Here is a 25,409-nt window from a genome sequence, read left to right as displayed (position 1 = left end):
GCCTGAGAATCACACTGACCGTGCCATTCCTGAGGCCTGGGAAACACACTGATTGATTCATCAAGGAGGTATCACGCTAATCAGATAATCCCGGAGGCCTGGTGATCAGAAGATACAGGAAGCCCGAGAAACACAATGATCGGAACATCCAGGAAATCTTGGAATCACACTGATTGGACCATCCAGGAGGCGTGGGTATCACACTGATCGGGCCATCCAGGAGGCCTGGTAATCGCGCTGATCAGACCATACAGGAGGACTGGGGAACACAATTATTGGAACATCCAGGAGACCTGGGGATTATAATGATCAGGCCATTCAGGAAGCCTGGTGATTACACCAATCGGTATCCAGGAGCTCTGGGAATCACATTGATGAGGCCATCCATGAGGCCTAGGGATTACACTGGTCGGCCCATCTAGGAGGCCTGGAGATTACACTGATCGGGTCATTCAAGAGGCAGTGAGCTAACAATAATTGAACAATCCACAATGCCTGACCTGGGGATCATAACGATCGGGCACTTCAGGAGGCATGTGGATCACAATAATAGGGCCATCAAGGAGGCGAGTATCCAACAATGATCAGACAATCCAGGAGGCCTGGGAAGCATAATGATCATACTATCTCACACACTAGTCAGACCATCCAAGAGGTCTTTGGAATCACACTGATTGGTCCATCATGGAGGCCTGAGGATCACAGTATTCGGACAATCCAGGAGTTCTGGGGATTTCACTGCTCAGACTATATTGAGGGCCTGGGAAACACAATGATTGTAACATCCAGGAGGTCCTGAGATCACACTGAGTGGACCATCCAGGAGGCCTGGAGATCATACTGATGGGCCATCAAGGAGACATGGTGAACAAAATGACCAGGCCATCCAACAGGCCTGGGAATCACAATGATCAGTCCATCAAGGAGGTCTGAGGATCACACAGATCGGGTTTTCCAGGAGGCAACTAGCTCACAATGATCAGACAATCCTGGAGGCTGGGGAAACGCAATGATAGGAACATTCATAGACCTGGGGATCACATTGATTAGGCCATCCAGGAGGACTGAGACTCAGCTCATTTTAATCCTTCCTGAACCTTGACCGACGTTTGTCATAAACAGGGTCTGGGTGTCTGGAGCGGGCTCATGAGCTGATCCTACTCCTCACAGGGCAGGTGCCACCTCCATTGCTTCCATCTTGGTACACCTATACTGCTCACTCATGGGCTGGGATTCAAAGAAGATTGGGAATTTTAGGCTATGTTCACACGTTGCGTTTTTGCTGCGTTTTTTTTTTTTCCCCCGCAGGCAAAACCTGCTCTCTTGGCAGTAAAGAAGCTGCTTACAAGAAGGAGGCTTTGCTGGGTTTTTGCTTCGTTTTTACACCAAAAATACAGCAAAACCTGATACTTGTGTTTTTTTTGCTGCGTTTTTGCACTTTACTCATTACTTTCTATGAATTAAAAAAAACGCTGAGAGAAGTGATGTGGGGAGTTTGTAAAATGCAGCAGTTTTTCAAATTAGTCAGAAAATAAAACCCAATGTCTACATGAGATCTATGAAATCTTGTAGCTTTTGCTTAAAATTTGCATCAAAAAAAGTCGCAAAAACGCAACGTGTGAACGTAGCCTTAGTGTAACACTTTATCCCACATTTCAGGGCGCGTTGCCTTTATTCTCTTCATAAAATGATTACCGCATACAGTAATGAACATAAAGAAAATAGAACAGACGAGTCTGAGTTGCTGAGTTCAGTCACCTCTGGAGAAAAATCAATGAAAATTAATCAAAATCATTTATCTACCCCCCAAAATGGCACATTGTATGTTATGTGGTGATTAAGCTGTGTGCGCTTGACTAAAAAACCCCAGTGCATGCCGGGTGATGTAGTCCTAGCAATGCTGAAGGGGAAGGCGCAAGAAAGATGTCTGCCCTACTGATGGGCGGGGAAAGCTTGGGGAACGCCCCCGGATCGTTACCGCTTTGTTTGCTGCTAAGGGTGACGTCACCAAGTGTCCCCGCCCCCTCTCCTCATTCCTGCAGGCGCTGCTGCAGCTGTGGTCACGTGACACAGATCATCAGGCGGGCGACCACGACCACCAGGGGCTGAGCGGCCCCCGTAGGGGGGAGCGGATGTAGTGACCTGCGGTGCACTGCCCCCTACTGGAGAGGTGAGAGCTCCGTACTCTGCCCCTAATGCCCTGCGTGTGCCCTCCCTGCATTCACACCTTGTGTATAAATAGGGGGATCTGTAAATATATACACGGGGTATACAGCCCTATATACAGTGTAATGTACGGGGTATACAGCCCTATATACAGTGTAATGTACGGGGTATACAGCCCTATATACAGTGTAATGTACGGGGTATACAGCCCTATATACAGTGTAATGTACGGGGTATACAGCCCTATATACAGTGTAATGTACGGGGTATACAGCCCTATATACAGTGTAATGTACGGGGTATACAGCCCTATATACAGTGTAATGTACGGGGTATACAGCCCTATATACAGTGTAATGTACGGGGTATACAGCCCTATATACAGTGTAATGTACGGGGTATACAGCTCTATATACAGTGTAATGTACGGGGTATACAGCCCTATATACAGTGTAATGTACGGGGTATACAGCTCTATATACAGTGTAATGTACGGGGTATACAGCCCTATATACAGTGTAATGTACGGGGTATACAGCTCTATATACAGTGTAATGTACGGGGTATACAGCCCTATATACAGTGTAATGTATGGGGTATACAGCTCTATATACAGTGTAATGTACGGGGTATACAGCTCTATATACAGTGTAATGTACGGGGTATACAGCCCTATATACAGTGTAATGTATGGGGTATACAGCTCTATATACAGTGTAATGTACGGGGTATACAGCCCTATATACAGTGTAATGTACGGGGTATACAGCCCTATATACAGTGTAATGTGCGGGGTATACAGCTCTATATACAGTGTAATGTACGGGGTATACAGCCCTATATACAGTGTAATGTACGGGGTATACAGCCCTATATACAGTGTAATGTACGGGGTATACAGCTCTATATACAGTGTAATGTACGGGGTATACAGCTCTATATACAGTGTAATGTACGGGGTATACAGCCCTATATACAGTGTAATGTACGGGGTATACAGCTCTATATACAGTGTAATGTACGGGGTATACAGCTCTATATACAGTGTAATGTACGGGGTATACAGCTCTATATACAGTGTAATGTACGGGGTATACAGCCCTATATACAGTGTAATGTGCGGGGTATACAGCCCTATATACAGTGTAATGTACGGGGTATACAGCTCTATATACAGTGTAATGTACGGGGTATACAGCCCTATATACAGTGTAATGTACGGGGTATACAGCCCTATATACAGTGTAATTTGCGGGGTATACAGCTCTATATACAGTGTAATGTACGGGGTATACAGCCCTATATACAGTGTAATGTATGGGGTATACAGCCCTATATACAGTGTAATGTACGGGGTATACAGCCCTATATACAGTGTAATGTACGGGGTATACAGCCCTATATACAGTGTAATGTACGGGGTATACAGCCCTATATACAGTGTAATGTACGGGGTATACAGCCCTATATACAGTGTAATGTACGGGGTATACAGCCCTATATACAGTGTAATGTACGGGGTATACAGCCCTATATACAGTGTAATGTACGGGGTATACAGCCCTATATACAGTGTAATGTACGGGGTATACAGCCCTATATACAGTGTAATGTACGGGGTATACAGCCCTATATACAGTGTAATGTACGGGGTATACAGCCCTATATACAGTGTAATGTACGGGGTATACAGCTCTATATACAGTGTAATGTACGGGGTATACAGCCCTATATACAGTGTAATGTACGGGGTATACAGCCCTATATACAGTGTAATGTACGGGGTATACAGCCCTATATACAGTGTAATGTACGGGGTATACAGCCCTATATACAGTGTAATGTACGGGGTATACAGCCCTATATACAGTGTAATGTACGGGGTATACAGCTCTATATACAGTGTAATGTACGGGGTATACAGCCCTATATACAGTGTAATGTACGGGGTATACAGCTCTATATACAGTGTAATGTACGGGGTATACAGCCCTATATACAGTGTAATGTACGGGGTATACAGCCCTATATACAGTGTAATGTATGGGGTATACAGCTCTATATACAGTGTAATGTACGGGGTATACAGCCCTATATACAGTGTAATGTACGGGGTATACAGCCCTATATACAGTGTAATGTACGGGGTATACAGCCCTATATACAGTGTAATGTACGGGGTATACAGCTCTATATACAGTGTAATGTACGGGGTATACAGCCCTATATACAGTGTAATGTACGGGGTATACAGCCCTATATACAGTGTAATGTATGGGGTATACAGCTCTATATACAGTGTAATGTACGGGGTATACAGCCCTATATACAGTGTAATGTGCGGGGATATACAGCCCTATATACAGTGTAATGTACGGGGTATACAGCCCTATATACAGTGTAATGTGCGGGGTATACGGCTCTATATACAGTGTAATGTACGGGGTATACAGCCCTATATACAGTGTAATGTACGGGGTATACAGCCCTATATACAGTGTAATGTACGGGGTATACAGCCCTATATACAGTGTAATGTGCGGGGTTATACAGCTCTATATACAGTGTAATGTGCGGGGTATACAGCCCTATATACAGTGTAATTTGCGGGGTATACAGCCCTATATACAGTGTAATGTGCGGGGTATACGGCCCTATATACAGTGTAATGTGCGGGGTATACGGCCCTATATACAGTGTAATGTACGGGGTATACGGCCCTATATACAGTGTAATGTACGGGGTATACGGCCCTATATACAGTGTAATGTGCGGGGTATACGGCCCTATATACAGTGTAATGTGCGGGGTATACGGCCCTATATGCAGTGTAATGTGCGGGAAATACGGCCCTATATGCAGTGTAATGTGCGGGGCATACGGCCCTATATACAGTGTAATGTGCGGGGTATACAGCCCTATATACAGTGTAATGTGCGGGGTATACAGCCCTATATACAGTGTAATGTGCGGGGTATACAGCCCTATATACAGTGTAATGTGCGGGGTATACGGCCCTATATACAGTGTAATGTACGGGGTATACGGCCCTATATACAGTGTAATGTACGGGGTATACGGCGCTATATACAGTGTAATGTACGGGGTATACGGCCCTATATACGGTGTAATGTACGGGGTATACGGCCCTATATACGGTGTAATGTACGGGGTATACGGCCCTATATACAGTGTAATGTACGGGGTATACGGCCCTATATGCAGTGTAATGTGCGGGGTATACGGCTCTATATGCAGTGTAATGTGCGGGATATACAGTAATGTGCGGGGTATACAGCCCTATATACAGTGTAATGTGCGGGATATACAGCCCTATATACAGTGTAATGTACGGGATATACAGCCCTATATACAGTGTATTGTGCGGGGTATACGGCTCTATATGCAGTGTAATGTGCGGGATATACAGTAATGTGCGGGGTATACAGCCCTATATACAGTGTAATGTGCGGGATATACAGCCCTATATACAATGTAATGTGCGGGGTATACAGCCCTATATACAGTGTAATGTACGGGGTATACAGCCCTATATACAGTGTAATGTGCGGGGTATACAGCCCTATATACAGTGTAATGTGCGGGGTATACAGCCCTATATACAGTGTAATGTACGGGGTATACAGCCCTATATACAGTGTAATGTGCGGGGTATACAGCCCTATATACAGTGTAATGTGCGGGGTATACAGCCCTATATACAGTGTAATGTACGGGGTATACAGCCCTATATACAGTGTAATGTGCGGGATATACAGCCCTATATACAGTGTAATGTGCGGGGTATACAGCCCTATATACAGTGTAATGTGCGGGGTATACAGCCCTATATACAGTGTAATGTACGGGGTATACAGCCCTATATACAGTGTAATGTGCGGGGTATACAGCCCTATATACAGTGTAATGTGCGGGGTATACAGCCCTATATACAGTGTAATGTGCGGGGTATACAGCCCTATATGCAGTGACATTTGTCCTATACTCCCCCCCCGTCTCCTGCAGGTGGTGTATGTAGCACGTGCCGGACCCCCACATACCGCAGCTCTCCCCGTTTTCTCCTGTACGGAAGCCATGGAGACCAACCTACAGAGGAGGAAGGAGAGCCGCAAGGCGCTGCGCATCAAAGTCATCAGCATGGGGAATGCCGAGGTGGGCAAGGTAAGAGGAGGCCGTAAGGCACAGTGCCATGTATGCCGTGTCAGGCTCCAGGGATGGCTGGGCTTTGTAGTGCGCAGAATTAGATGGGGGCATGATCAGGACGTTGCTCGTCCGAAGCTCTTTGCTCTGGAAAGTCTAGAGTTAAATGTCACTACAAAGTGCATACAGGAATAGCTGAAGCTTTCTCCACATCTTTGTGAGTCATGCATATTACTATGCAGAGCGCAGCGGTCAAGATGAGTTTGTCATTGGCTGCTGTTCTCTGCATAGGCAGAAACTCTGTCATGATCCAGGATGGGGTTTGTCTTTAGCCCGTCCTGGTCAGACAGGGGTTAATTGTTTCTTCCTCTCTCTGGCAGAGGGCGGCTATTTAATGCTCACTGGACCTGGGTCCGGTGTCAGTTATACTCCTGCCCTCGGCTGAGTTAGTTGACCTCTTGCGTACGTGTGCCTTGTGCCTGATAACTTGTTGCTTGCTTGGTTTTGATCCGGTTCCGTCCCTGTTGCGAGTTCTGCCTGTCCCTCTTGTACTGCGCTACCTTCTCTGTGTATGATTCTCTGCCTGTGACTTGACTATTCTCTGCTCATCCCTCTGGTACCGCGCCGCCCTCTCTGTGTATGACCTCTGCTTGTCTGACCTGCGTTTCCCTCTCCTCTACTACAGTATCCCTGCAGTTAGTATATTACATCATTTGCAGCAGTAGGACGCTAAGCCCCGCCCACTGCAGTCACATGATCGTAGGTCCTTGTACTCCTTACTACTTTCAGTGTCGCAGGTCCTGTCTGCTTGAACTTTCACTGCAGTATCGGACCCCGGGCCCTCCCGTAGTGTGGGTAAGTCACCCTGCTCAGCCGTGGCAGTTTGCCGACGCTGACAGGATCCTGACACTCAGATGACGAGTCTCTTAGAGCGATGAAGTTGGGTTTTGCCATCCCTGTCCCGGCCTGTGCAAATCAGAACAGCCAATGGCAAACTCTGCTGCTGCTCTCTGCGTAGCCAACCATTAGGATGATAAAGGTTGCACTGAGCTTCCTCACATATGTAACAAAGAGGCACGGGGTGGTAGTCATGGCCGAGTTTACTAAGACTTAGTCAGTGAGCACCCTGGCTCCTTGCACATGTAAAGATAGGTGAAGTCTCAGTCCTGCAATACAGTCAGGTACCTCCATCACACGCTCACGCCAGCCGCTGGGGATAAGTATTCAGGAAAACACCACGGGCCTCAGTTCTGTTCAAACGGGAAAACTTTAAACAACACAATGTTTCCTGCTCTGTCCCTGCAACTTCTGGAGGCTGCTCAGCATCAATGGCTCCCATCCAGATTTGGGAACCACAACAGTCCTTCTGGAGACATTCCCACAGTGCCAGGGCCCGTCCACACTGCCCGACAGTCCTTGGCAGCTTGTATCCCCCCGACTGGGGTACCCTTTGTTCCTGGACGTGGAGAGCGTCTTGCCCTGGGCAAGCCTGCTGGGCTCTGCTCCAAGAACTCGAAATCCTTCTCCTGTAAACCTGTTGCACAGCCTCTCTGCTGAACTCCTCCCAACAGTTTAACCCTATGTTGCCTTTCTATCCCTAAGCTTGTGCATAACAAACACAGCACATTACATTGGCATAACATTACACATTAATATATGTCATATCAATATACAACATTAGTGAGCCATCAGGGTGCCACCGGGGACACACGTGTCCGATATATAGGAGAAAAGGCAGTTGAGGGTCCCAGCCACCTCCTTACACTCCTCCCTCCTAATCTATGGTCGTCCTCAACCATGATGGCTCCTGTAAACTTGAAACAGCTTATAAAGTGTTCATAAAACTGACACAGTCTTTATGTAATGCCGCTGATGGGCCAAACATGACCTAGGCTCGGCTGGGTTAAAACCCCAGAATCGGCTCCTCTTAAATTGGATCTGACTGACCCCGGTCCTGTGGCTCCTGGGACCCTTCCAGAACAAACATACTGGCCCGATGGGCTGGGCTCACTCCTCGGGTCCTCCTGCACACTGCACAGCTTCTCCCCCTCCCTCCTTTTACTAGATTACCGGCCCATTAACACACTGGTGCGCTGCTTTTAACAGGGGACAGTTCAGGGTTAAAATGGGTAAAGTTCAAAGTTAAAATAGTTCAGTCCTTATAGCATCTGCACTTACAGTTCATAGCAACCAACCCTCGTAGGGTTTCAACCCCGTAATCCAGCAGGGGGTGCGCAACCGTGCACAAAGAAACCTAGAGGAGGGGGGAAAAGCCAAAGTCATTCCACCGTGACCGTGATGGTCACCACTGACACCCAGTCCTGGCGCCTTAAAGGGCTCCGTGCCCTTGAACCAGCACAACTCCGTTAAAGGGACCTCATCAACCAATACAGGGCCGCATTTAGACCCCGTACAACAATATATGTATGGGCCGAGGATCCGCTGGAGGAGCAGTCCCCGCAACCTATGTATGGGGCGATGTGCGGCCGGCACTATTACGTGGGGCGCTGTGCAGACCCCTGCAGAGGATTACTATTCACTTACAGCAGGGCATATGCGCAGTTTGTTTCTGCATTTGTCTGTTTTATGACCAGTGTGAACACACTCCTGTATTTTACATGAGCACCAACTTATACTCCAGCTTATAGTTTTTAGTTGAATAATTGCTGGAAGTGGCGCTGATAGGACTGAAGCGTGACCCCCACCACGGCCAGGAGGCATCACAGCCGGCAGAGCGCAGGAGATGGAGCATGAGAGAGACATCGAAGGATCGAACCAGGAATAGAATAACAACAGAGTTACGTCCTGTATTATACTCCAGAGCTGCACTCACTATTCTGCTGGAGCAGTCACTGTGTACATACATTACTGATCCCGAGTTACATCCTGTATTATACTCCAGAGCTGCACTCACTATTCTGCTGGTGCAGTCACTGTGTACATACATTACATTACTGATCCTGAGTTACATCCTGTATTATACTCCAGAGCTGCACTCACTATTCTGCTGGTGCAGTCACTCTGTACATACATTACATTACTGATCCTGAGTTACATCCTGTATTATACTCCAGAGCTGCTCTCACTATTCTGCTGGTGCAGTCACTGTGTACATACATTACATTACTGATCCTGAGTTACATTCTGTATTATACTCCAGAGCTGCACTCACTATTCTGCTGGTGCAGTCACTGTGTACATACATTACATTACTGATCCTGAGTTACATCCTGTATTATACCCCAGAGCTGCACTCACTATTCTGCTGGTGCAGTCACTGTGTACATACATTACATTACTGATCCTGAGTTACATCCTGTATTATACTCCAGAGCTGCACTCACTATTCTGCTGGTGCAGTCACTGTGTACATACATTACTGATCCTGAGTTACATCCTTTATTATACCCCAGAGCTGCACTCACTATTCTGCTGGTGCAGTCACTGTGTACATACATTACATTACTGATCCTGAGTTACATCCTGTATTATACTCCAGAGCTGCTCTCACTATTCTGCTGGTGCAGTCACTGTGTACATACATTACATTACTGATCCTGAGTTACATCCTGTATTATACCCCAGAGCTGCACTCACTATTCTGCTGGTGCAGTCAATGTGTACATACATCACATTACTGATCCTGAGTTACATCCTGTATTATACTCCAGAGCTGCACTCACTATTCTGCTGGTGCAGTCTCTGTGTACATACATTACTGATCCTGAGTTACATCCTGTATTATACCCCAGAGCTGCACTCACTATTCTGCTGGTGCAGTTACTGTACATACATTACATTACTGATCCTATCCTGATCCTCAGTTACATCCTGTATTATACTCCAGAGCTGCACTCACTATTCTGCTGGTGCAGTCACTGTGTACATACATTACATTACTGATCCTGAGTTACATTCCGTATTATACTCCAGAGCTGCACTCACTATTCTGCTGGTGCAGTCACTGTGTACATACATTACATTACTGATCCTGAGTTACGTCCTGTATTATACCCCAGAGCTGCACTCACTATTCTGCTGGTGCTGTCACTGTGTACATACATTACTGATCCTGAGTTACATCCTATATTATACCCCAGAGCTGCGCTCACGATTCTGCTGGTGCAGTCACTGTGTACATACATTACATTACTGTTCCTGAGTTACATCCTGTATTATACTCCAGAGCTGCACTCGATATTCTGCTGGAGCAGTCACTGTGTACATACATTACATTACTGATCCTGAGTTACATCCTGTGTTATACCTCAGAGCTGCACTCACTATTCTGCTGGTGCTGTCACTGTGTACATACATTACATTACTGTTCCTGAGTTACGTCCTGTATTATACTCCAGAGCTGCACTCACTATTCTGCTGGTGCAGTCACTGTGTACATACATTACATTACTAATCCTGAGTTACATCCTGTATTATACTCCAGAGCTGCACTCACTATTCTGCTGGTGCAGTTACTGTACATACATTACATTACTGATCCTATCCTGATCCTGAGTTACATTCTGTATTATACTCCAGAGCTGCACTCACTATTCTGCTGGTGCAGTCACTGTGTACATACGTTACATTACTGATCCTGAGTTACGTCCTGTATTATACCCCAGAGCTGCACTCACGATTCTGCTGGTGCTGTCACTGTGTACATACATTACATTACTGATCCTGAGTTACAGCCTGTATTATACTCCAGAGCTGCACTCACTATTCTGCTGGTGCAGTCACTGTGTACATACATTACATTACTGATCCTGAGTTACGTCCTGTATTATACCCCAGAGCTGCACTCACTATTCTGCTGGTGCTGTCACTGTGTACATACATTACATTACTGATCCTGAGTTACATCCTATATTATACCCCAGAGCTGCGCTCACGATTCTGCTGGTGCAGTCACTGTGTACATACATTACTGATCCTGAGTTACATCCTGTATTATACCCCAGAGCTGCGCTCACGATTCTGCTGGTGCAGTCACTGTGTACATACATTACATTACTGATCCTGAGTTACAGCCTGTATTATACTCCAGAGCTGCACTCACTATTCTGCTGGTGCAGTCACTGTGTACATACATTACATTACTGATCCTGAGTTACATCCTATATTATACCCCAGAGCTGCACTCACGATTCTGCTGGTGCAGTCACTGTGTACATACATTACTGATCCTGAGTTACATCCTGTATTATACCCCAGAGCTGCGCTCACGATTCTGCTGGTGCAGTCACTGTGTACATACATTACATTACTGATCCTGAGTTATTTATACTCCAGAGCTGCACTCACTATTCTGCTGGTGCAGTCACTGTGTACATACATTACATTACTGATCCTGAGTTACATCCTATATTATACCCCAGAGCTGCGCTCACTATTCTGCTGGTGCAGTCACTGTGTACATACATTACATTACTGATCCTGAGTTATTTATACTCCAGAGCTGCACTCACTATTCTGCTGGTGCAGTCACTGTGTACATACATTACATTACTGATCCTGAGTTACATCCTATATTATACCCCAGAGCTGCGCTCACTATTCTGCTGGTGCAGTCACTGTGTACATACACTACATTACTGATCCTGAGTTACATCCTGTATTATACCCCAGAGCTGCACTCACTATTCTACTGGTGCAGTCACTGTGTACATACAGTGGGGCAAAAAAGTATTTAGTCAGTCAGCAATAGTGCAAGTTCCACCACTTAAAAAGATGAGAGGCGTCTGTAATTTACATCATAGGTAGACCTCAACTATGGGAGACAAACTGAGAAAAAAAAATCCAGAAAATCACATTGTCTGTTTTTTTTTCATTTTATTTGCATATTATGGTGGAAAATAAGTATTTGGTCAGAAACAAAATTTCATCTCAATACTTTGTGATATATCCTTTGTTGGCAATGACAGAGGTCAAACGTTTTCTGTAAGTCTTCACAAGGTTGCCACACACTGTTGTTGGTATGTTGGCCCATTCCTCCATGCAGATCTCCTCTAGAGCAGTGATGTTTTTGGCTTTTCGCTTGGCAACACGGACTTTCAACTCCCTCCAAAGGTTTTCTATAGGGTTGAGATCTGGAGACTGGCTAGGCCACTCCAGGACCTTGAAATGCTTCTTACGAAGCCACTCCTTCGTTGCCCTGGCGGTGTGCTTTGGATCATTGTCATGTTGAAAGACCCAGCCACGTTTCATCTTCAATGCCCTTGCTGATGGAAGGAGGTTTGCACTCAAAATCTCACGATACATGGCCCCATTTATTCTTTCATATACCCGGATCAGTCGTCCTGGCCCCTTTGCAGAGAATCAGCCCCAAAGCATGATGTTTCCACCACCATGCTTTACAGTAGGTATGGTGTTTGATGGATGCAACTCAGTATTCTTTTTCCTCCAAACACGACAAGTTGTGTTTCTACCAAACAGTTCCAGTTTGGTTTCATCAGACCATAGGACATTCTCCCAAAACTCCTCTGGATCATCCAAATGCTCTCTAGCAAACTTCAGACGGGCCCGGACATGTACAGGCTTAAGCAGTGGGACACGTCTGGCACTGCAGGATCTGAGTCCATGGTGGCGTAGTGTGTTACTTATGGTAGGCCTTGTTACATTGGTCCCAGCTCTCTGCAGTTCATTCACTAGGTCCCCCCGCATGGTTCTGGGATTTTTGCTCACCGTTCTTGTGATCATTCTGACCCCACGGGGTGGGATTTTGCGTGGAGCACCAGATCGAGGGAGATTATCAGTGGTCTTGTATGTCTTCCATTTTCTAATTATTGCTCCCACAGTTGATTTCTTCACTCCAAGCTGGTTGGCTATTGCAGATTCAGTCTTCCCAGCCTGGTGCAGGGCTACAATTTTGTTTCTGGTGTCCTTTGACAGCTCTTTGGTCTTCACCATAGTGGAGTTTGGAGTCAGACTGTTTGAGGGTGTGCACAGGTGTCTTTTTATACTGATAACAAGTTTAAACAGGTGCCATTACTACAGGTAATGAGTGGAGGAAAGAGGAGACTCTTAAAGAAGAAGTTACAGGTCTGTGAGAGCCAGAAATCTTGATTGCTTGTTTCTGACCAAATACTTATTTTCCACCATAATATGCAAATAAAATGAAAAAAAACAGACAATGTGATTTTCTGGATTTTTTTTTCTCAGTTTGTCTCCCATAGTTGAGGTCTACCTATGATGTAAATTACAGACGCCTCTCATCTTTTTAAGTGGTGGAACTTGCACTATTGCTGACTGACTAAATACTTTTTTGCCCCACTGTACATTACATTACTGATCCTGAGTTACAGCCTGTATTCTACTCCAGAGCTGCACTCACTATTCTGCTGGTGCAGTCACCGTGTACATACATTACATTACTGATCCTGAGTTACATCCTGTATTATACCCCAGAGCTGCACTCACTATTCTGCTGGTGCAGTCACTGTGTACATACATTACATTACTGATCCTGAGTTACATCCTGTATTATACCCCAGAGCTGCACTCACTATTCTGCTGGTGCAGTCACTGTGTACATACATTACATTACTGATCCTATCCTGATCCTGAGTTACATTCTGTATTATACTCCAGAGCTGCACTCACTATTCTGCTGGTGCAGTCACTGTGTACATACGTTACATTACTGATCCTGAGTTACGTCCTGTATTATACCCCAGAGCTGCACTCAAGATTCTGCTGGTGCTGTCACTGTGTACATACATTACATTACTGATCCTGAGTTACGTCCTGTATTATACCCCAGAGCTGCACTCACTATTCTGCTGGTGCAGTCACTGTGTACATACATTACATTACTGATCCTGAGTTACATCCTGTATTATACCCCAGAGCTGCACTCACTATTCTGCTGGTGCAGTCACTGTGTACATACATTACATTACTGATCCTGAGTTACATTCTGTATTATACTCCAGAGCTGCACTCACTATTCTGCTGGTGCAGTCACTGTGTACATACATTACATTACTGATCCTGAGTTACATCCTGTATTATACCCCAGAGCTGCACTCACTATTCTGCTGGTGCAGTCACTGTGTACATACATTACATTACTGATCCTGAGTTACATCCTGTATTATACTCCAGAGCTGCACTCACTATTCTGCTGGTGCAGTCACTGTGTACATACATTACATTACTGATCCTGAGTTACATCCTGTATTATACTCCAGAGCTGCTCTCACTATTCTGCTGGTGCAGTCACTGTGTACATACATTACATTACTGATCCTGAGTTACATGCTGTATTATACCCCAGAGCTGCACTCACTATTCTGCTGGTGCAGTCACTGTGTACATACATTACTGATCCTGAGTTACATCCTGTATTATACCCCAGAGCTGCACTCACTATTCTGCTGGTGCAGTCACTGTGTACATACATCACATTACTGATCCTGAGTTACATCCTGTATTATACTCCAGAGCTGCACTCACTATTCTGCTGGTGCAGTCTCTGTGTACATACATTACTGATCCTGAGTTACATCCTGTATTATACCCCAGAGCTGCACTCACTATTCTGCTGGTGCAGTTACTGTACATACATTACATTACTGATCCTATCCTGATCCTCAGTTACATCCTGTATTATACTCCAGAGCTGCACTCACTATTCTGCTGGTGCAGTCACTGTGTACATACATTACATTACTGATCCTGAGTTACATTCCGTATTATACTCCAGAGCTGCACTCACTATTCTGCTGGTGCAGTCACTGTGTACATACATTACATTACTGATCCTGAGTTACGTCCTGTATTATACCCCAGAGCTGCACTCACTATTCTGCTGGTGCTGTCACTGTGTACATACATTACTGATCCTGAGTTACATCCTATATTATACCCCAGAGCTGCGCTCACGATTCTGCTGGTGCAGTCACTGTGTACATACATTACATTACTGTTCCTGAGTTACGTCCTGTATTATACTCCAGAGCTGCACTCCCTATTCCGCTGGTGCAGTCACTATGTACATACATTACATTACTGTTCCTGAGTTACATCCTGTATTATACTCCAGAGCTGCACTCGATATTCTGCTGGAGCAGTCACTGTGTACATACATTACATTACTGATCCTGAGTTACATCCTGTGTTATACCTCAGAGCTGCACTCACTATTCTGCTGGTGCTGTCACTGTGTACATACATTACATTACTGTTCCTGAGTTACGTCCTGTATTATACTCCAGAGCTGCACTCACTATTCTGCTGGTGCAGTCACTGTGTACATACATTACATTACTAATCCTGAGTTACATCCTGTATTATACTCCAGAGCTGCACTCACTATTCTGCTGGTGCAGTTACTGTGTACATACGTTACATTACTGATCCTATCCTGATCCTGAGTTACATCCTGTATTATACTCCAGAGCTGCACTCACTATTCTGCTGGTGCAGTTACTGTGTACATACGTTACATTACTGATCCTATCCTGATCCTGAGTTACATTCTGTATTATACTCCAGAGCTGCACTCACTATTCTGCTGGTGCAGTCACTGTGTACATACGTTACATTACTGATCCTGAGTTACGTCCTGTATTATACCCCAGAGCTGCACTCACGATTCTGCTGGTGCTGTCACTGTGTACATACATTACATTACTGATCCTGAGTTACATCCTATATTATACCCCAGAGCTGCGCTCACGATTCTGCTGGTGCAGTCACTGTGTACATACATTACTGATCCTGAGTTACATCCTGTATTATACCCCAGAGCTGCGCTCACGATTCTGCTGGTGCAGTCACTGTGTACATACATTACATTACTGATCCTGAGTTACAGCCTGTATTATACTCCAGAGCTGCACTCACTATTCTGCTGGTGCAGTCACTGTGTACATACATTACATTACTGATCCTGAGTTACAGCCTGTATTATACTCCAGAGCTGCACTCACTATTCTGCTGGTGCAGTCACTGTGTACATACATTACATTACTGATCCTGAGTTACATCCTATATTATACCCCAGAGCTGCGCTCACGATTCTGCTGGTGCAGTCACTGTGTACATACATTACTGATCCTGAGTTACATCCTGTATTATACCCCAGAGCTGCGCTCACGATTCTGCTGGTGCAGTCACTGTGTACATACATTACATTACTGATCCTCAGTTACATCCTATATTATACCCCAGAGCTGCGCTCACGATTCTGCTGGTGCAGTCACTGTGTACATACATTACATTACTGATCCTGAGTTATTTATACTCCAGAGCTGCACTCACTATTCTGCTGGTGCAGTCACTGTGTACATACATTACATTACTGATCCTGAGTTACATCCTATATTATACCCCAGAGCTGCGCTCACTATTCTGCTGGTGCAGTCACTGTGTACATACATTACATTACTGATCCTGAGTTATTTATACTCCAGAGCTGCACTCACTATTCTGCTGGTGCAGTCACTGTGTACATACATTACATTACTGATCCTGAGTTACATCCTATATTATACCCCAGAGCTGCGCTCACTATTCTGCTGGTGCAGTCACTGTGTACATACACTACATTACTGATCCTGAGTTACATCCTGTATTATACCCCAGAGCTGCACTCACTATTCTACTGGTGCAGTCACTGTGTACATACAGTGGGGCAAAAAAGTATTTAGTCAGTCAGCAATAGTGCAAGTTCCACCACTTAAAAAGATGAGAGGCGTCTGTAATTTACATCATAGGTAGACCTCAACTATGGGAGACAAACTGAGAAAAAAAAATCCAGAAAATCACATTGTCTGTTTTTTTTTCATTTTATTTGCATATTATGGTGGAAAATAAGTATTTGGTCAGAAACAAAATTTCATCTCAATACTTTGTGATATATCCTTTGTTGGCAATGACAGAGGTCAAACGTTTTCTGTAAGTCTTCACAAGGTTGCCACACACTGTTGTTGGTATGTTGGCCCATTCCTCCATGCAGATCTCCTCTAGAGCAGTGATGTTTTTGGCTTTTCGCTTGGCAACACGGACTTTCAACTCCCTCCAAAGGTTTTCTATAGGGTTGAGATCTGGAGACTGGCTAGGCCACTCCAGGACCTTGAAATGCTTCTTACGAAGCCACTCCTTCGTTGCCCTGGCGGTGTGCTTTGGATCATTGTCATGTTGAAAGACCCAGCCACGTTTCATCTTCAATGCCCTTGCTGATGGAAGGAGGTTTGCACTCAAAATCTCACGATACATGGCCCCATTTATTCTTTCATGTACCCGGATCAGTCGTCCTGGCCCCTTTGCAGAGAAACAGCCCCAAAGCATGATGTTTCCACCACCATGCTTTACAGTAGGTATGGTGTTTGATGGATGCAACTCAGTATTCTTTTTCCTCCAAACACGACAAGTTGTGTTTCTACCAAACAGTTCCAGTTTGGTTTCATCAGACCATAGGACATTCTCCCAAAACTCCTCTGGATCATCCAAATGCTCTCTAGCAAACTTCAGACGGGCCCGGACATGTACAGGCTTAAGCAGTGGGACACGTCTGGCACTGCAGGATCTGAGTCCATGGTGGCGTAGTGTGTTACTTATGGTAGGCCTTGTTACATTGGTCCCAGCTCTCTGCAGTTCATTCACTAGGTCCCCCCGCGTGGTTCTGGGATTTTTGCTCACCGTTCTTGTGATCATTCTGACCCCACGGGGTGGGATTTTGCGTGGAGCACCAGATCGAGGGAGATTATCAGTGGTCTTGTATGTCTTCCATTTTCTAATTATTGCTCCCACAGTTGATTTCTTCACTCCAAGCTGGTTGGCTATTGCAGATTCAGTCTTCCCAGCCTGGTGCAGGGCTACAATTTTGTTTCTGGTGTCCTTTGACAGCTCTTTGGTCTTCACCATAGTGGAGTTTGGAGTCAGACTGTTTGAGGGTGTGCACAGGTGTCTTTTTATACTGATAACAAGTTTAAACAGGTGCCATTACTACAGGTAATGAGTGGAGGAAAGAGGAGACTCTTAAAGAAGAAGTTACAGGTCTGTGAGAGCCAGAAATCTTGATTGCTTGTTTCTGACCAAATACTTATTTTCCACCATAATATGCAAATAAAATGAAAAAAAACAGACAATGTGATTTTCTGGATTTTTTTTTCTCAGTTTGTCTCCCATAGTTGAGGTCTACCTATGATGTAAATTACAGACGCCTCTCATCTTTTTAAGTGGTGGAACTTGCACTATTGCTGACTGACTAAATACTTTTTTGCCCCACTGTACATTACATTACTGATCCTGAGTTACAGCCTGTATTCTACTCCAGAGCTGCACTCACTATTCTGCTGGTGCAGTCACCGTGTACATACATTACATTACTGATCCTGAGTTACATCCTGTATTATACCCCAGAGCTGCACTCACTATTCTGCTGGTGCAGTCACTGTGTACATACATTACATTACTGATCCTGAGTTACATCCTGTATTATACTCCAGAGCTGCACTCACTATTCTGCTGGTGCAGTCACCGTGTACATACATTACATTACTGATCCTGAGTTACATCCTGTATTATACCCCAGAGCTGCACTCACTATTCTGCTGGTGCAGTCACTGTGTACATAAATTACATTATTGATCCTGAGTTACCTCCTGTATTATACTCCAGAGCAGCACTCACTATTCTGCTGGTGCAGTCACTGTGTACATACATTACATTACTGATCCTGAGTTACATCCTGTATTATACCCCAGAGCTGCACTCACTATTCTGCTGGTGCAGTCACTGTGTACAAACATTACATTACTGATCCTGAGTTACATCCTGTATTATACCCCAGAGCTGCACTCACTATTCTGCTGGTGCAGTCACTGTGTACATACATTACATTACTGATCCTGAGTTACATCCTGTATTATACCCCAGAGCTGCACTCACTATTCTGCTGGTGCAGTCACTGTGTACATACATTACATTACTGATCCTGAGTTACCTCCTGTATTATACTCCAGAGCTGCACTCACTATTCTGCTGGTGCAGTCACTGTGTACATACATTACATTACTGATCCTGAGTTACATCCTGTATTATACTCCAGAGCTGCACTCACTATTCTGCTGGTGCAGTCACTGTGTACATACATTACATTACTGATCCTGAGTTACATCCTGTATTATACCCCAGAGCTGCACTCACTATTCTGCTGGTGCAGTCACTGTGTACATACATTACATTACTGATCCTGAGTTACATCCTGTATTATACTCCAGAGCTGCACTCACTATTCTGCTGGTGCAGTCACTGTGTACATACATTACATTACTGATCCTGAGTTACATCCTGTATTATACCCCAGAGCTGCACTCACTATTCTGCTGGTGCAGTCACTGTGTACATACATTACATTACTGATCCTGAGTTACATCCTGTATTATACCCCAGAGCTGCACTCACTATTCTGCTGGTGCAGTCACTGTGTACATACATTACATTACTGATCCTGAGTTACATCCTGTATTATACTCCAGAGCTGCACTCACTATTCTGCTGGTGCAGTCACTGTGTACATACATTACATTACTGATCCTGAGTTACATCCTGTATTATACTCCAGAGCTGCACTCACTATTCTGCTGGTGCAGTCACTGTGTACATACATTACATTACTGATCCTGAGTTACATCCTGTATTATACCACAGAGCTGCACTCACTATTCTGCTGGTGCAGTCACTGTGTACATACATTACTGATCCTGAGTTACATCCTGTATTATACTCCAGAGCTGCACTCACTATTCTGCTGGTGCAGTCACTGTGTACATACATTACTGATCCTGAGTTACATCCTGTATTATACTCCAGAGCTGCACTAACTATTCTGCTGGTGCAGTCACTGTGTACATACATTACTAGTCCTGAGTTACATCCTGTATTATACCCCAGAGCTGCACTCACTATTCTGCTGGTGCAGTCACTGTGTACATACATTACATTACTGATCCTGAGTTACATCCTGTATTATACCACAGAGCTGCACTCACTATTCTGCTGGTGCAGTCACTGTGTACATACATTACATTACTGATCCTGAGTTACATCCTGTATTATACTCCAGAGCTGCACTCACTATTCTGCTGGTGCAGTCACTGTGTACATACATTACTGATCCTGAGTTACATCCTGTATTATACTCCAGAGCTGCACTCACTATTCTGCTGGTGCAGTCACTGTGTACATACATTACTGATCCTGAGTTACATCCTGTATTATACTCCAGAGCTGCACTAACTATTCTGCTGGTGCAGTCACTGTGTACATACATTACTAGTCCTGAGTTACATCCTGTATTATACCCCAGAGCTGCACTCACTATTCTGCTGGTGCAGTCACTGTGTACATACATTACATTACTGATCCTGAGTTACATCCTGTATTATACCACAGAGCTGCACTCACTATTCTGCTGGTGCAGTCACTGTGTACATACATTACATTACTGATCCTGAGTTACATCCTGTATTATACTCCAGAGCTGCACTCACTATTCTGCTGGTGCAGTCACTGTGTACATACATTACTGATCCTGAGTTACATCCTGTATTATACCCCAGAGCTGCACTCACTATTCTGCTGGTGCAGTCACTGTGTACATACATTACTCTCTTTTGTGTCCTCCCTATAGAGCTGCATTATAAAACGTTACTGTGAGAAGAGATTCGTCCCCAAGTATCAGACGACCATCGGGATTGATTATGGCGTCACTAAGTAAGTACCAATCCTTTGTGACTTGTCAGTAGTTTGTTTTTTTGCAGCATTTTTAATGTGTCACTTACAAGGCTAATAACCAGAATAGTCCAACACAAAGCACCAAGCGGGCCCCGGCAGCACTGTTTTGTTGTAGGGGCCCCATGTTGGGGGTTGATCTCCAGTATTTTTCCTGTGTGATGCTGCCACCTGCTGGTGAATTTACATATGTCTCTTTTAAACCGTTATATTAGGCATTCCTGTATTACAGGGGCTGATGACATCAGAGCCAATAATATGGAGAGATTTTATATAGTTTCATTTAAACCTTCCTAATCAAGACCTAATAGTCCGGTGAGAGCAGCCGCCGTCCTGTGTCCGTGATTGACAGGACCGTCTCCCCGCAATGACCCCACTACCCCTGAATCTGATTGCTCTCACTTTTATTCTTCTTCAGAGTCCAAATCCGAGAGCGAGAAATCAAGGTGAACATATTCGACATGGCCGGCCACCCGTTCTTCTATGAGGTGAGGTACAGGGATTGTGGGGGCCGCTAAATTATAATTGGTTTAACCCCCTCCAGTGCACTAATTATTCCAAATAAGTTACCGCTGGAGACAGATACCCCTCCCGCAAAAAATCAAGACCTCACTCAGGTCCATCCGTGCACAGATATAAAAGATATGGCTGCAGGACGACGACAAAGAATTCACGAGTGCTACATTTTTCGAGTGTAGTTCCGGAACTTCCTGTCTCCATGGCAACAGACTACAAACAATCCCTCGGAGCTGCGGTCTTGCTTGATTCCATTTTTCAAGTGAACATTAGTTATGCAAAACGAGCTGCGTTTCCTCTTTATATGACTAGATTCGCTACTGATTCCGAAAGATATTGCACTGATTCCTTGGGTAGCCTACTTGTTGATGGTTTCCAGTATATTTTACTATTAAAAAAAGGTTAAATAATCCTTTAGAGAGATGACGAACGTTCTGTTACTGACTACAGAGCTAAAGTCCGTCCATGATGGAGCTTCACTTTACTAGTTCACACTTATGAGCAGTTTGCTGCTGCAGAACCTCTTGGGAGATCCTGATGAATCACTCACAGCACATGGAAATCTGCAGCAGCTGTGGCCACAATAGATCCGAGGTGTGAGTAGTACAGAGCATTGCCACAGCTGCTGCAGAATCTCTTGGTTGACATGGCGAGGGACATATAGAGAAAAAGCAGCCGGAATGGAGGATTATCAATTGTCGCCCTCGTAGGTCCGGAACGAGTTCTACAAGGACACGCAGGGGGTGATCCTGGTGTACGACGTCTGCCTGAAGGAGTCCTTTGACAGTCTGGACGCCTGGCTGTCGGAGATGAAGCAGGAGCTGGGCCTGCAGGGCAACATTGAGAACATCGTCTTTACAGTCTGCGCCAACAAGGTGAGTGCAGCCTATCTGTGGTTATAGCCCTGTCTACACAGCGCCCCCCTATGGTCTCTATATGTCCTTACACAGATCGACTGCACTAAGCACCGGTGCGTAGATGAGAGCGAGGGCCGACTCTGGGCCGAGAGCAGGGGGTTCCTATACTTCGAAACTTCTGCCCAAAGCGGAGAAGGAATCAACGAGATGTTCCAGGTAACGTGTGTGAGCAGCAGCGGAGTGTAGCAGAGCCGGGTGTGTCCTGTGGCTCATCCAGCTCTGCTGCATCCCTGTGCGACCTCTCATGTCCGTGTCTTCTCTTCTAAGGCTTTTTACTCGGCCATCGTGGACTTATGTGACAACGGCGGCAAGAAACCCGTGTCCTCCATTAATGTCGGCTTCACCAAAGAGCAGGCGGATACTATTCGCCGGATTCGTAACAGCAAGGACAGCTGGGACATGTTAGGGGTGAAGCCTGGTGCCACCAGGTAAACGGGGGGAAACACATACTCTTCTGCATAGTTCCATATACATTAACTATTTCACTCCCGTAGACCAGGGGGTTTAGCTATTAATCCCCTCATACTCTAGGCCACCAGGGGCTTAACTAGTAACTATGTCACCACTGTCCTAGACCCCCAGGGATTTACCAATAACCCTTTACCTGCCTTATTCCACCAAGGATTTACCATTAACTCTTTCTCTGCTCTGGTCCACCAGTGATTTACCATTAACTCTTTCACTAGCCCAGTCCATCAGGGATTCGTCATTAACCCTTTCTCTGCTTTTGTCCACCAGGGATTCATCATTAACCCTTTCACTGCTTTTGTCCACCAGCAGGGGCAGACATACCACCGGGGCCCGAAAGTGGTTCCCTACAGGCAGGGGCGTATTGCCCATAGCGGCATAGTATGGAGCCGCTATGGGGCCACTGAGGCAAGATTACAGGCATGAGTGAGAGGGGCCCAGTGTCATGCAGTATCGGGCCCCTCTCACTCCCTCCCATAATCAAGCGACTACCCAGAGCCAGGGAGAGAGCCACGCATAGAGTGCAGGAGTTCAAAAAGGGGGCATGTCATGTAGGGAGAGATGCTGGCCGATGAACACTTTCCTCACCAGAGTGAATAGAGCGCTCACTGGCTGCCGTCTCTCTTCTCCCGCACGGCGGGTCCCAATGGTGAGTACTCGCCTGTAGTCGGGAGCCCCGGGCCGCACAGCAGTGGAGGAAGAGCAGGTCTTAGGTTTTGTATTCGGTTCCCTCCACTGTTCCATTCCCAGCAGCATCTCAGAGAAGAGGTCGGGGGAGGAGGCTCACTGCACGGGACAGCACGGCAGCAGCAGGGAGCTGATATCAGTCCTCACTGCTTTGTCCCTATCCCCCACAGTGGGGTCTGCTACACTCTCCAGCTGATCTCTGAACTATGTGGCTGACCTCCTCCACATCTCATCTGATCATCTGAGGTCATAAATTAGTATGTGTGTGTATGTACAGTGTATGTATGTGTATCTGTGTGTGTGTGTGTGTGTGTGTGTATGTACAGTATATGTATGTGTTTCTGTGTGTGTATGCATGTGTATATACGGTACATAATGTGTATGTATGTGGATAATAAATGAGTATAGAATTGTGTGTGTGTGTATGTTTGTAGTGTATATGTATGTACGGTGTATGTGTGGTATATGTGTGTATGTATGTACAGTATATCTATGTACAGTATCTGTGTACGGTGAATGTATGTACGGTATTTGTATGATGTGTGTGTAAACCATTGGATCGTGGATAACTTGCTGATCACTGGGGATTCGACTACTGGGCCCCCCAGAGATTTTGAGAACCGGAGTCTGCAGTCTCACCCTGGATGAAGCAGAGTTGTACATGCTCGGCCTCTGCTCTCTGCATTGTCTATAGAGCTGCTGAGCGCTGCGCTCGGCTCTTTCCATCACTTCCGTAGACAGTGATTAGAGCAGATACCAGATGATACAGATACCAGACATATAATGTAATATATACATGGTCGGGCTCTGCCGGGTCCAGCAGTTATCACGTAAGCACAAGGAGGTGCTCTGCACACTTGCTGTCATGTGCCGACTACAGTGTCAGCCACGTCTGCAGTGTTCTGTTCACTGACAGCCGACACTAGTTGTCACCTGACTGCGCTAGAGCCAGCAGAACCGAATGATAACGGATTTACGGTATATATGTATTACACACACACAGTATATATCTACATCTCAGTGAAAAAATATAAATATATATGTTTTTTTAGAGGTGTGGAGGCCCAAATAGAAGTTTTGCTATGGGGCCCTGTGATTGCTGTGTACCCCCCAGCTTGCAGGGCAGTAATATTGAGAGCGATCTGGCTTATCTCTCAGAGCCCAATACTCCAGGGGTCCCATTGCCAGATTGTCCCCACTATAAGCAGCATACCAGGCAGGGAGGGGCCCAGACACATTTCTTGCACCGGGCCCCAAGCTTTCAATGTCCGCCCCTGTCCACCAGAGATTCATCATTAACACTTTCACCGCCCTAGTCCACCAGGGGTTTATCTTTTACCCTTTTGCTGCCTTAGTCCACAAAGGATTTACCTTTCTCCTTCGTCTCATTGGGGGAACAGGTACTGTGGGGTGTATGCTACTGCCGCCTGGAGGCTGACACTAAGTGAAAAAAAGAGGTTAGCTCCTCCTCCGCCGTATACACCCTCGCCCCGGTTGCGGGCGGAATCAGTTTTTCCTTAGTGTCCATTGGAGGCACACGTCTGGTCTTTTTTTCCAGGCTCTGTCATTTTTTCCATGAAGATAAGACAGGGGCAACGGATCCTATTGAAAGAGTCCGATTTCCCCAAACCAACAACAGGCGAGCACGTGCGAGTGTCGCCTCCACGTATCCTTTCCCGCTACGAGGGACATGATGCCGGACTGAGCCCTGATCACCCTAAGGTAGTGAAACCCTAGGCTGTACAGAGG

General features: G+C 45.6%; 1 protein-coding gene across 1 annotated transcript in view; it reads left to right on the top strand.

Moving 5' to 3' along the window:
* Positions 1-2,012: 2,012 nt before the first annotated feature.
* DNAJC27 (DnaJ heat shock protein family (Hsp40) member C27) overlaps positions 2,013-25,409 on the top strand; it is a 34,595-nt gene continuing 11,198 nt past the window's right edge. The window contains exons 1-7 of the mRNA XM_073561920.1: positions 2,013-2,170; positions 6,193-6,348; positions 20,972-21,054; positions 21,491-21,560; positions 22,299-22,463; positions 22,539-22,661; positions 22,773-22,933. Of these exons, the coding sequence (XP_073418021.1) occupies positions 6,262-6,348; positions 20,972-21,054; positions 21,491-21,560; positions 22,299-22,463; positions 22,539-22,661; positions 22,773-22,933 (689 nt within the window). The 5' untranslated portion in view covers positions 2,013-2,170; positions 6,193-6,261. The remainder of the gene's footprint in view (positions 2,171-6,192; positions 6,349-20,971; positions 21,055-21,490; positions 21,561-22,298; positions 22,464-22,538; positions 22,662-22,772; positions 22,934-25,409) is intronic.

This window comes from Dendrobates tinctorius, unplaced genomic scaffold, assembly GCF_039654945.1.
Source record: "Dendrobates tinctorius isolate UK_male_01 unplaced genomic scaffold, ASM3965494v1 ptg000332l, whole genome shotgun sequence".
Lineage (NCBI taxonomy): Eukaryota > Metazoa > Chordata > Amphibia > Anura > Dendrobatidae > Dendrobates > Dendrobates tinctorius.
Note: the sequence above shows the minus strand (reverse complement) of the source record. Positions and strands in the feature narration are given on the sequence as shown.